Source organism: Hypanus sabinus, chromosome 1 (assembly GCF_030144855.1).
Source record: "Hypanus sabinus isolate sHypSab1 chromosome 1, sHypSab1.hap1, whole genome shotgun sequence".
Taxonomy (NCBI): domain Eukaryota; kingdom Metazoa; phylum Chordata; class Chondrichthyes; order Myliobatiformes; family Dasyatidae; genus Hypanus; species Hypanus sabinus.
Window position 1 is genome coordinate 110275838 of NC_082706.1, and position 13902 is coordinate 110289739.

Here is a 13902-nt window from a genome sequence, read left to right on the forward strand (position 1 = left end):
ACTGATTGTGTATCAAATAATGAGGATTTTCTTTTTCTGCCTTCTCTATAATCTTGACTTGTAAGTGAACCTTATATGTATATGGCCCACATCAGATAAAGCTAATGATTCAGTCTTAAAAATAAAACTGCAAATCCTGGAAATTTAAGTTAAGACAAGAAATGCTGAAAATGCACAAAATGTCAACCAGCATGTGTGGAAAGAGAAACAGATGTAATGATTCATATTCAAACCCCTTTGACAGAATCACATAAAGTGCTCAAGTAGCACAATCAGCTGATTCTGTTCTCTTTAATATGTTCTCTTTCTTGTTGCTGTCAGCTCCTGTACTGTAGTGAGTTTTGTTTTAAAAGTGATTCACTGTCTGGCAATGCTAAAAATAGACAGTTCAAGTTCAAATTTATTGTCATCTGTCCGTACATGTATACAACCAAATGAAACAATGTTCCTCCTGAACACAGTGCACCCAAAAAACATACATCACACACAACACATAAACCAAAATATTACCATAATAAAATATAATTTAAAATGCATGTAGTGCACAGCACATGCAAACAGTAAACATCATAGTAATCAGAATAAACTCCCCTTGGGCTTCCAGCCAGATACACAGGTATTGATTACAACTGACATTTCAATGAAAACGCTGCCATCTTCTTCAAGGATGATGCCTGGGCAAGTCTAGTCTGCTGGTATTTATACCCTCGTATTCCATTCCTCCTGATTGGTTAGTCCTTTTCCAATCAGGTTTCCACTCTCCCACCTCGTATACAATTGAATTCCAGTTCTTACTTAGAGTGAGATGTTCATCTTTGTTAAAATTCTTTTCCTCTAGTTTTATTTCAATGGCTTCCTTTACCAGGTGGTCCCAAAGGACAATGGCACAGCACAGTAGTTTTCTACCTATGGCCATTGGGCACGCAGTGTTCTGCTACTGCTGATTTCTCTAAGAAACTCAAACAAATACACCTCCTGTGCTTCTTACTGTGGGTTTTCACTGTACATCCCATCTGGCGGATATACGCTGCTCCACATTCACAGGAAATCCTGTAAACACCAGCCTGTCTTCCCTATATTTCCATGGTTGCTAGAAGGATTGCCAGGACCTGAAAGAATATAAGATTAATACCATCCACAAACACATAAGAAGCTCAACTCACAGCTTTTACAATTCAAAGACGATCTGGGACTCAAGTTGGGTGCGTTTATGGTCTCCTCAGAAAGTATAGACGCTGCTGTGAATGAGGTGGTGTTACAGGTCCAGATTAGATCGTCCATTATGTGCACATCAAGAAGTCTTGTGCTCTTCACTCTCTCCACAGCAGAGCCATTGCTGTACAATGGAGAGTGGTTGACCTGTGCCTTCCTGAAAACCACATCATCTCTTTTGTCATGTCCACATTGAGACTCAGGTTGTTATTCTCTCACCATTTGATCAGCCCCTCTGCCTCCTCTCTGCCGACTCATTATTGGTGCTGATGAGGCCAAGCACTGAAGTATCATCAGTGGCTAGGTACTGCATCTTGAGCTGGATCTAGTAGTGTGGTCATGAACAGCAGCAGGCTGAGCACACAGCCCTGGGGGGAGGTGTTGGGCAGGCACCAACATTTAGTGTGATCATGCTTGAGATATTGCTGCCAACTCACACTGACTGGGGACTTTCTGTCAAGAAGTCCAAGAACCATTTACAGAGAGTTGGTGAGTCCAATCACAGACAGTTAATCCACCAGCCTATGAGGGATGATTGTGTTAAGTGGTGAGCTGAGGTCAGTGAACAACATCTTGGTATGTGAGGCATTGGTTTCTTGGTGGGACAGGACCGAGCAGCGGGTCAAGACTACAGCATCACCAATGGACTGGTCTGAACAGTAGGCAAACTGGAAGGGGTTCAATGTGGCTGGAAGGTGGAATTTTAACATCCATTAGTGGTTGCTCAAAGCACTTCATGATTGTTGAGGGTAATCGTTCAGGGCAGTTAGCAGCACTCTCTCGGGCACTGTAATGATGGTAGCTGCCTTGACGCCTTCAGGGACAGTAGGCTGTTAAAGATGTCTGTTAAAACTTCTGCTAGCATGGCTGTACAATACCTTGTCACCTGACCTGATATGTTGTCCAGCCCCATAGCTTTTTGTGAGTTTGCCCCGGCTAGGATCCTCCTCACTTAGGCTGTAGCCAGAGAGTATGCATATTCCTTGGGGTGACGGGGTTGACACATCATTCAATACATCAAATTGTGCAAAGGACATTCAGTCCATCAGGAAGGGAGGCATCACTATCGTTGTTATGCAGGGTGGATATAACTAGTTATGGTTTGTATACCTTGCCACATGCACTGCAAGACCCTGGTGTCAGAAAGGTGTCTGTGAATTCTCTGCATACTCATGCTTTGCCTTCCTTTTGGCACGGGAGAGCGTGGCTCTTTCTGACCTTAGGGTCATCTTGTCCCCCGATTTGATGTCTCCAAGTAGTGCGCCATCCTCTGCAGTCAGCTATGATGTCTGGTTTGCCCTGGCAGTGCAGTGTTTAATCATGGTAACATCCTCAATGCACTTTCCTTTGTAGTCAGTCACCAATTCCATGTATTCATCAATACTAACGTGATGATCATAGGTAGATGCTGAATATGCTCTTAAGGCGTATTCTAGCCAGGTCCTGGTTTGACTTATTTAACCAGTGGTTTTCATGAAGGGATTAACAAAACAGATTTGTGGTCTGAGTATCAAAGGTCATGTGGGAGGTTTCAGCCTTGCAGACTCCGTGAATGTTAATACAAACCTGGTCTGATGTATTTGCTCCTCTGGTTGTGAAGTTGACCTACTGATAGAACTTTCGTTTCTTTTTAAATCTATGTTTAAACAAAACATAGTAACAATAGAAATACAGAGAGTTTGAGAATACAAAGTTAATAGAGCAGTATATACAAGTATAAACTATCTATACACAAATGTAACAAATCTCCCAAACTCATCCTGTATTTATACAGTAAAAAAAACACAAATTGAAAAAGAGAATACATAGAAAAAAAACTAACTTACAAACTGAACTGAGAAAAAAAAAGCTGTGCTATTATATTATAACGGATATAAACAGTAATGTCAATAACTCCGCTCCTCTAACCAAGGTAATAAAAGAGGTTCAGGAAAGGTTGATTTAGCTCATATGAAAGTGTTGAATAAATGGTCTCCAGGTTTCCTCAAATTTAATCAAAGGGTCAAAAATAACACTTCTGATTTTCTCTAAATTTAAACAAGATATAGTTTGAGAAAACCATTGGAATGTAGTTGGAATGATTAATCTCTTTCCAGTTCAATAGAATGGATCAATGTAACAAATGCAATCAACTGATGAGCTGATGGGGATAAATAACTATTATCCACCATTGGTAATCCAAAAATTACAGTAATAGGGTGAGGATGTAAATTAATACTCAAAACTGTTGAAATAATACCAAAAATATCTTTCCAATATTTCTCCAAAAGAGGACAAGACCAAAACATGTGAGTCAAAGAGGCTACTTCGGAATGGCATCTATCACAAATAGGATTAATGTGAGAGTAAAAGTGGGCAAATTTATCCTTAGACGTATGAGGCCTATGCACCACCTTAAATCGTATCAAGACGTGTTTAGCACATATAGAGGAAGAGTTAACTAAATGTAAAATTTTCTCCCATTTCTCTGTAGGTAATGAAAGTTGAAGTTCTTTTTCCCATTCATTCTTAATTTTATCTGATATATCAGGCTGTATTTTCATGATCATATCATAAATTCTTATCATTAAACCCTTCTGATAAGACTTTTCCCAACTCATACCCAACCAATATCACGGAAATTTTTCTAGGTTGAACCCCTTATCAAAAGGGTTTAATAGCAACCATTTATGATAGAACTTTTGGCAGGACTGGTTTTAAATTGGCATGATTGAAGTCACTGGTAACAATGAGAAACCATTGGGGAAGTCATAGATGGCACCATAGGACCTCCTCTTGGGGTTATGTGGGTTTTAAGATTACTCAAACAGACAAGGGAAATGTCCCCCATCCTCTTGTCTACCCATAATGTTCATGCACAGCCTTCTTTTAATATTAAGACTGCAGTGAGAGGAGATAATACTCAGAATTGAACATTAAACCACCAAATTTTTCATTAAGTCACTTCAACAATTCTGGACTGAGTATGAACACTATAAGGAAGCTTTACAGGGACATGGTGAAGCAATGCTCAAACTGACTGGGTGTCAGCACAAGTGTTGGCTTTATCAATATGACTACTCACCACCCTAGTATAATAACTCACATATAAAACTTGTCCACTTGTAAATCAGCGAGCATGAAGTTGCACACCACCAGGATGGCTACCAGGTTTGTCCAAAATACCACCATCCAGTTTCATTTGAGGACCTACCATGCTCCAGCAAATTTCTACTGATATATCTGAATCGCAAAGATGCGCTGCCAAGACAGTTGAAGGCCAACAGACTTTTCTAGAATGACGCAGTTATGCTTCTGTACAGCTGAACAAATTTCAGCATTTGGTGACAAGAAAGCTGGATGACCTGCAACATCTGGAACAAGCACTTGATGGAATATTTCGCGTTGGAATTAATTGGTTTGTCATGCAGTTTAACAGGCATTCACAAGCAACACACATGGCAAATTAAATGGAATCCCTGCACAGAACATGATAGAAGTCCAGTCCATCCAATCACGTAAATGACCATCATATTAGCACAATTGCTGTACATCGAGCAGCTTCTGATGCCATTGAATAGACCACTAAACTCAATATTTGGCTCTGAGTGATGTACGAGCAGCCTTCAGGAGGGTGAGCCCACAAAAAGCATTCAGCCCAGACAGAGCACCTGGTCAAATACTAAAGACCTGTGCTGATCAATTGGCTGGAGTGTTCACTGAGATCTCCGTTTGGCCGTCTGAGATACCCACTTGCTTCAATTATACCGATGCCCAAGAAGAACGTGGTAACCTGCCTCAACAATTATTGTCCAGTAGCACTTACATCCACAGTGATGAAGTGCTTTGAGATGTTAGTGATGAAACAAATCAGCTCATGCCTGAGAAGCAAAATGTATCCATTCCAATTTGCCAACCGGAGCAATAGGTTCACAGCAAATGTCATCTGATTGGCTCTTCACTCAATCCTGGAACATCTGGACAGCAAAGATACCTGCATCAAGATGCTCTTTATTGACCTCAGCTTGACATTCAAATCTCCTCAAAACTAATCAATGAACTTGAAGACTATGGCTTCAATACCTCCTTATGCAATTGGATCCTCTACTTCCTCACTTGCAAACCCCAGTCAGTTCAGATTGACAACATCTCCTACATGATCTCCATTAGCACAGGGAGACCACAAAACTGTCTGCTTAGTCCCTTGCTCTACTCACTTTACATTTATAACAGTATGGCTAAGCACAGCTCCAATGCCATATTTGTTTTCTGATGACACCACTGTCGTAGGCCAAATGAAAAGTGGTGATGAATCATCATATAAGAGGGAGATTGAAAATCTGGCTGAGTGGTGCCACAGAAACAACATCTTACTCAATGTCAGCAAGACCAAGGAGCTGATTATTGACTTCAGTATGAGGAACCCAGATGTCCATGTGCCAGTCCTCATTGAAAGATCAGAGGTGGAGAGGGTCAGCAACTTTAAACTTCTCGGTGTTATCATTTCAGGGGATTGGTCCTGAGCCCAGCACACAAGTGCAATTGCAAAGAAAGTACAGCAGCACCACTACATTCTCAGGAGTATGCAAAGATTCAGAATGACATCTAAAACCTTAATAAACTTCTATAGATGTGTAGTAAAGAACATACTGACTAGCTGCATCACAGCCTGGTATGGAAGCACCAATAACTTTGCATGGAAGATCCTACAAAATGTAGTGGATCCAGCCAGTCCATCACAGGTAAAGCCCTTCCCAACATTGAACACATCCACATGAAGTGTTATCGCAGGAAAGCAACATCTACCATCACCGACATCAGCGATGGTGTATCCAGGGCATGCTCTCTTCTCACTGCTGTCATCAAGATGGTACAGGTCCCCCAAGACTCACACCACCAGGTTCAGGTACAGTTATTACTCCGTCAACCATCAGGCTCTTGAACTGAAGGGGAATATTTCACTCAACTTCACTTCCCATCATTGAGATATTTACACAACCTACGGACTCCCTTTCAAGGACTCTTCATCTCATGTTCTTGATGTTTATTGATGATTGCTCATTTATTATTATTATTTATTTCTTTTTGTATTTGCTCAGTTTGCTGCCTTTTGCACACTGGTTGAACAAAAGACAAACGGTCTTCCATTGATTCAACTATGGTTATTACTCTATTATGTTTTTACTGAATATGCCCACAAGTAAATGAATCTCAGGGTTGTATTTGATGACATACATATACATTTATAATAAATTTACTTTGAACTTTAAATTATTACTTGTTTCTTTGTGTCACATGATAAAGAGAACAAAAGCATTCAACGTGTTTAAGGAGGCATCATTATTAACAAAGTATAAAGATTCAAGCTGGAAACTATTCAACTCAAGCTTAAAGATTTTACTCTTTTGTTAGAGACACAATCTGCTATTGCATTTTCATCTGCCATTTCTATTGCTGACACACTATGCTGTTCCCGCCTTCACTTGTAGCAGGCTCATAAGATCAGGCAGAATTTATAAGATTGGTTCCAGATATTTTCCATCAGCTGCCTACTGAAGATTGTGGCAAGCAGGAATATCAACTTATTCCAGTGGGGATTATGGAAGGAGTTACTGTTAATATCTTTAAATGTAAATCTGATGAACTCCTATTGCAACATACTTTTAGATACAGTTCTAGTCACTGAAGTTTTTGGAAGGAAAATGAGAGCAGTCAGAGAGGTAGATGGAATAGGTTTGAACAATGACAAATAATTATTAAACTGAGCACATTCAATGGAGAAATGAGAAGTTTTAGAGGTGACAGTATGATTGACATTCGAGAAGAGTATGGTAATATAGAATTGTTTCAGCTTGTCCATAACAGTCAAAGACAGAACCTGTGCTTGCAGGAAGAAAATTTATAACTAACCATATGGCAAGTATTGTCTAGAAACTAGGCAACACCCTTCAATCAGTTTGCTGCGTGCCCACAATTGACTTGTTTGTGGAGGTGCAACAGGAAAGCTCAGTACACACCAATCCAGATCACTGTACAAGACAGATGCAATAGTAGTGTGCAAAGGGCATCAGAGATTCAAGGCAAGGGGACGCAAAGGAAGAGAGGTCCAAAGGTGGCACTAGTAGTGTCAGTGGATATGGGAAGTGGGCTGAGTTCAGCAGAAAGGTGAGTAGTAACACTGATCATTAAGAGTTGGTGGCAGGACGGAGTTTAGTGAAGTCACTGGGTGTCATCAATATCTGAGAGGTTATATGGTTGACATTCCAAGGATTGCTTCATGTGTGAATGCTCAAGCTACAAGCTGGCTGGTGTGGAAACAGAAGAATTCACACCAGCATGAGAAGAGAGATACACTGAACTTCAAATCAATACTGCACCTGAACTGAGGAACTTCAATCTGGCCTTTATCCCATATTGCACCTGAAGTCTTATTATTTAATTGTCTAATGATCTATATTGCTGTTCTTCAGGAACCAAAACTTCCAAAATTGGTCATTAAAACCCTACAGGGTGAAGTAGGGTTCATATCTCAAATCATAAAGCTTTTAAAAGTTCAATATTTTTGAAATACTTCTGTTTTCCATTGCCCTCGTACCTGGTTTGTTTTGCAATGTGTTCAAATCCAGAGAGGACAACATAGTTTGAGAAAGCCATGAAGTACCTGTAAGAGAGAAAGATGATCAAATATTGAACTATTCCATTGCACAGATTTAGAGAAATATAGAGCAGAAGGAGGATGCAATGGGAGAATTAGTTCAGTAAGGGAGGAACAGGCTGAAGATTGTGAGGAGGTACAGATAAGGGGACAATGGAGAGAGTCAAGAAAAAAGTGGGCAGAAAGGTGAGAAGCTGGATGAAGCAAGAGATGAAAGAAATTTGGATAGGTGGGGGGGGGGGGGGTTAGAGGTGTGGAGCTGCACAGGACAAAACAGGGCAAGGCTGTAGTTTTTGGACTCAGTCCAAGACCTTTATCGCTTGGCTACTCTATTCAACTTCAGGTTCATAAAAAATGGCCCCAGCACTCCACTATACCAACACCCCTCAATGCTAATATCAAATACATATCAATGCTAATCCCATGTGCAGTGATCTGCAGCCTTCTATGCTTTGGAGATTCAAGTGCTAGTCCATGTATCCTTTAAATATTGTACGAGTCTCTTCACGCTTATCAGAATTAAGTTTCATCTACCAGTGTTTTACCTAATTTACCAGTTGATCAATATCTTTATTTATCCCCAGACTATCCGCCTCACTATCAAAGTACCACCAATTTTTATGTCAATCATACCTCCTATGTTAACATCTAGGTTGTTCCTACATTTGTTCCTAGCTAACAGCAAGGTTCCAGTACACCACTGATCATAGGCTTCCAATTCCAAAACAATCCCACCATCACCCTCCATCTCCTTCTATTGCACTTACTAATTTGTCTTAGAACCTGTAGGCTCTAACTATTTGGACCAACTTTCCATATGGGATCTGAACAAATGCTCATTAGTGATCTTCATACACTGACCTGTAATGAATGGCTAGTCAGACATGATTGCCAAGCATCTGAAGTAATCAGCTTGGTCACTTACTTAATGTACATCTCCTTAAGGTGCTGTGCATTTTTGAGCAGGTAGAGCTCCTTGTGGGTTGAAGTATCGAATCTTTCACTAAGGTGCGAGCAATTTTCTTCTGTCTGATTGCAAAGTGCCTCCAAACTTTCCGCCAAGACAAAAAGCGATTCTTTTAGCTGTGGTTGGGATTTTGGGTCAGAAGCTTCTACAGAAATGAAACACACATAGAACAAAACTGGGAAGGTTTACTCAGGCTATAATGAAAAGTAAAAATTATTGTATCAGCAAGCCACAAGACCCCACATCATGAAATTCAGTTGAGCTGAAGTCAAAGGAAATGAAAATCAGGAAGTTTAGAAACCAGGCAGATAATTCATCCTAGCAAATCAACACTTTTTAAGTATATGTGCTACCTATTAATTTCACAGGGACTGTATTTTAGTTTCATCCACCATCATTTTCCAATATTTTGATCCATTGGTACGTGAAGTCAGTGACTTCTCTAGAAGGTACAAGGTCCATCAGGAAGAAGGAAAAAGAGCCTCAGAACTCACACCACCACATCCAGGAACAGTTATAACCCCTCAACTGTTGGGCTCTTAAATAAAAGGGACAACTACATTAATCTATTGAGATGACCAATGATCTCACTTTCAGGACTCCTTATCTTGTTATTTCAAGCTCTTTTTATTTATTGCTATTTATTTATATTTGCATTTGCACAGCTTGTTATCTTCTATGCTCTACTTGATCTTTCATTAATCCTGTTGTACTTTATTCCATAGATTTTCTGAGTATGCCCACAGGAAAAATAATCTCAGGGTTGTATGCGGTGACATGTATGCATGTGCTCTGATAGTAAAATTTACTTTGATCTTTGGTCCAGTGTCAGTCTTTGTAAAAGAATGCAGCACCTAAGAGTCACTTACCAGCCTTGACAAGGGGCTGCAGAACTTTAGTTTTAATATCAGACAACAAATTCTTGAAGGACTGTTCCATCTTGAAGAGGTAGGCAGCTTCCCTTTGGCATTTTTCCTTTGGCAATACAAACAAAATAGTTAGAGTAATAATAATTACAGAGATATCTTAGTCCACAGTGAACGCTGTGCCAGGTCTGAAGAATTAAGAGTGGATACTGGACATTGTATTGTAGAAGGTTAGTAAAAAGGGATAACCTGTAAAAAGTAAATTCAAGCAATTCTGTGCATGCTAGAAATCTAGAGCACCACACACGCACAATACTGAAGGAAATCAGCAAGTCAAGCAGCGACTATGGAGGGGAAACAACCAGTCGACATTTTGAGCCAAGACTCTTCATCAGGACTGTTTCAACCTGAAACATCGACTGATTATTCTCCTCCATTGATGCTGAGTTTTTCCAGCATTTTGTCTGTTAACCTGTAAAAAGACCTATTCTTCAGGAAAGGATAGTAACAGAAAGATGGTGAAAGGCCTTTATAGAGTGGATGTGCAGAGGATGTTTCCTTTGGCGGGAAAGTCAAAGACCTGAGGACACAGCCTCAAAACAGAGGGTCTTCCTGTTAGAACGGAGATGAGGAGGAATTTCCTTAGCCAGACGTTGGTGAATCTGTGGAATTCTTTGCCACAGGCAGCTGTGGAGGCCAAGTCTTTATGTATATTTAAGGCAGAGGTTGATAGATTCTTGATTGTTCAGGGCATGAAGGAATACAGGGAGATGGCAGGAGATTGGGACTGAGAAAAAAATTGGATCAGCCATGATGAAATGGCGGAGCAGATGTGATGGGCCAAATGGCCTAATTCTTTTCTCATATCTTATGGTCTTATAGCACAAAGCAATTTTCCTAACAAGACTCACTGAGAAAATGCTAGACTCCAATACTAAGGAGGCAACAGCAGAAGATGTTGAAAATCATAAAACTTCCAAGCAGAATCAATATGATTATTCTGAAAAGAAAATTGTGATTGACATTCTCACAAGAGGTCTTTAAGTAGTTAACAAGAGAGAAGGTGAAAATGAATCAGTAGGTGTGATCTATTCAGATTTCCAGAGGCCATTCAGTAAGGAACCACATAAAAGTTTAATACACAGGAATACACAAGCTTGGCAGTGATATACTGGCTTGCATAAGAGGGTGTACAACTATAGAAGTCAGTGAGTCTAGATAATTGAAATGGTTTTTGAATTGAGAATCAGTTACTAAGGCAGTGCCACTGGAATTAGTGCCGAGACTTCAGCCATTTATAATGTATTGGGATTACTTGAATGAGGACTTCAGCCAAATTTGTTCATGATAGACAAATAGTTGGATTGGCAAGTTCCAAGAAAGACAGAAAGAACAAGCAAAAGGCCATAGCTAAATGAATGGCATATGCAGTATAAGGTGGGGAAATGTGAGGTCATCCACTTCGTTGGATGGAAAAACTGAAAAGCAAATTAACATTCTAAAAATGAGTGAGATTACAATTTGGAGACATACGGTATATTGTGTCTGATTGTGCAATGTTTCGATCTGAAGTGTTAACTGCCCATTCCCTTTCATAGGTGCTGCCTGACCCCCTGAGCTCTTCAGGTTCTTTTGTGTGTTGATTTGCGTTATAATATGTTGTGATACAAAGTGATCTGTGAATTCTTGTAGATGAGTTACAAAAGATTAGCATGCAGTACACCCGTTACTTAGGAAGACTATTGGAATTTTGACTTTTCTTGTAAAAGGTCATGGATATTTTGAATGAAGTGTGCAGTGCATTAGTAACACCAAGCCTCAAGTACAGCATACAGTTTTGGTCTTCATACTTAAAGAAGGATATACTGTATTAAAGGCCATGCAGAAAAGGTTTATAGCTTAAATCTTGGGATAATGAAATTGAAGTATGAAGAAAGGTTGAGTATGTTATGCCTATACTCATTGGTATCTAGAGGGAAATAAACATTAAACATTCTGAAAATTTTGAAAGGATTCTTATTTCTTTCTGGTGCAGATAAACAGAACTAGAGGCAAAGTTTCAAGATAAGGAATTGCTTATTTTTCGTTGATTTTAGAAGAAAGGGATAAGGAGGATTTTCTTCTCTCAAAGAGTCATGAATTTTTGGAATTTCCTTTTCCAGAGTTATAAAGGTGAATCATTGATTAAGACAAAATCTGACAGACATTTAAACCACAAGGTACACCAGGGATTTGAGCAAACATGGGAATGTAGGAAAGTAACATTTGGGCTTAAAGTGTATCTGCTATGCTCATTGAATGGCTGACATGACTGGCCTATACTTGGTCGTTTCGAATGTTCTTACCTTAACATCTGGCCCCAAGTTAGCAGCTTGCCGGGAGTTTGACACAGATTTTGAGCAGGGTGTCATCCAGTTGATAGAAAAGCTGGACTTCTGTGGCCGTACATCTGAATCAGCCCGCTGGACTGGGCAACCCTGGTCCATTCTGTGGCTCAAGTCAGTATCAGAATTTCCATCTCGCTCAACAGATCATTTTCAGTTTAGTTATTGCTTTAATTAAAAAGGGAAAGAATGGATGTGTCAAAATAAACAAGCTCTAATTTTCTCATTTGATCCCATTTCATTTAACATTCTTCAACAACTTTGCTTCCACTTGTGCAGGATTTTTTGTTTGGATTTATGAACTCCCATTGGAGATTAATATATTTTCCAAAATGATTTTCTGCTCCTTATTTCACTGCTTTTTTCCAGTGTTTTATCCAAATACTGAAGTGTACATATAGTCTGCATGTATTTCAAAACATTTTCCAAAATCACAACTGTCTAGCTGGTATCAAGCCAGCATGAGACGTTTCCTGTGAAAATATCTCACTGCCCTCAGAATGTTAAATAATAATTATTCACATCATTTGGCAATTCTCAATTCAATTCAAGTTTAACTTTCATTCAACCATACATGAATATCCAGGACTACAGACAAACAGGTAGTGGATAGTGGCTCCATATGTCATCACTACAAGCCACATAATGATCATCTAGAGAGAGAATTCAACAACAGTAGCCAGGCAGTTTGGAGTTCCCTACAAAGTCTACCAACTTCTAACAGAAGTTGCTCCGAAGCCCTCCCACTCCCCTACCTTGATCAATCAGTTTTATTGCCAGTTTGCTAAGGACAATCTCCATCTTATCACTCCCTCTGATCCCAATATACAGAGCCCCAAGCCCCCCTCCCTTTCACAACCACGCCAATGTCAGCATCCCCCTTTCACCCCAGCCCTATTCATCTTCAGCCTGCCACTCCTTCTATCCCACCCTATACTTTCTGTGAAGCAAGAAGACATTCACAAACTACTTGGAAAATAGTGCATTAAGAGAGCTGCAAGTCCTGTTGGTGTTTCACCTGGTACTCTGAGGCACTGTGCTAATTAGCCAGCACCTGCTTTCACTACAATATTTAACATCTCCCTGAAATTATGCAGGGTTCCAATCTGCTTTAAAGTTGCTACAATTGCTTCATTTCCCATGAAAGATAAGTTCACTGAACCTAATGATGAAAGGTCAGCCATCTGACTTCAGTAGTTCTGAAAACCCTTGAACACCTGAAGTTGGCCTACCTTAAGTCCATTACTAAACCTTTCCCTGACCTGTTTCCTTATAGAGCAAATTGCTCGTTTGAGGACGCAGTTAACTCATGCCTTTATTTCATTCTTCAACATTTGGACTCCACAATACCTGTGTGAGGATCTTGTTTGTGGATTTTAGCTCCGCCTTTTGTTCCGGAGTTGCTCCACAGCCAGCTCACCTAGCTAGCTGTGCCCTACAATATCTTTAAGTGGATTATGAACTTCCTGACAGGAAGGAAGGATTATGCGAGGCTGGACTTCTACTTGTCAGTCCAATGTCTCTCAGCACAGGCCCTCCCCAGGAATCTATTCTATCACCCCCTCCCCCCTTTCTCACTCTATACTAATGACTGTACCTCCACAGACAAATGCATTAAAATCCTAAAGTTTGCAGATGGCATGACTGTAGTTGGTCTCATCTCTAAGAATGAGGTGGATCTGTTATCAAAGAGAGGCAGACTGTTTTGCATTATAGTGAGCTTGTAACAACTTGGAGCTTAAGACCGTGAAAGTGAGGACTGTTATCTGCCAACAACCCTCTACCTGTCCCTCCTTGGAAATGAATGGTCAGACCATGTCTGTGGTCAAGTCATTCATA

At 40.0% G+C, this 13902-nt stretch overlaps 1 protein-coding gene across 3 annotated transcripts in view; it reads right to left on the bottom strand.

Annotated features, from left to right (window-relative positions):
• The window catches only part of LOC132396647 (ALS2 C-terminal-like protein), an 86511-nt gene that overhangs the window by 56486 nt on the left and 16123 nt on the right, over positions 1 to 13902 (bottom strand). For 2 of the 3 annotated variants that reach the window (XM_059974385.1, XM_059974377.1), the window contains 4 exons: positions 12025 to 12231; positions 9683 to 9788; positions 8772 to 8958; positions 7787 to 7852 (listed from right to left, as the gene is read on the bottom strand). In XM_059974385.1, coding sequence (XP_059830368.1) covers positions 7787 to 7852; positions 8772 to 8958; positions 9683 to 9788; positions 12025 to 12165 — 500 coding nt within the window. In that variant the 5' untranslated portion in view covers positions 12166 to 12231. Of the gene's footprint in view, positions 1 to 2778; positions 2883 to 7786; positions 7853 to 8771; positions 8959 to 9682; positions 9789 to 12024; positions 12232 to 13902 lie in introns of those variants that run through there. The other variant, XM_059974392.1, reaches the window with a different exon arrangement.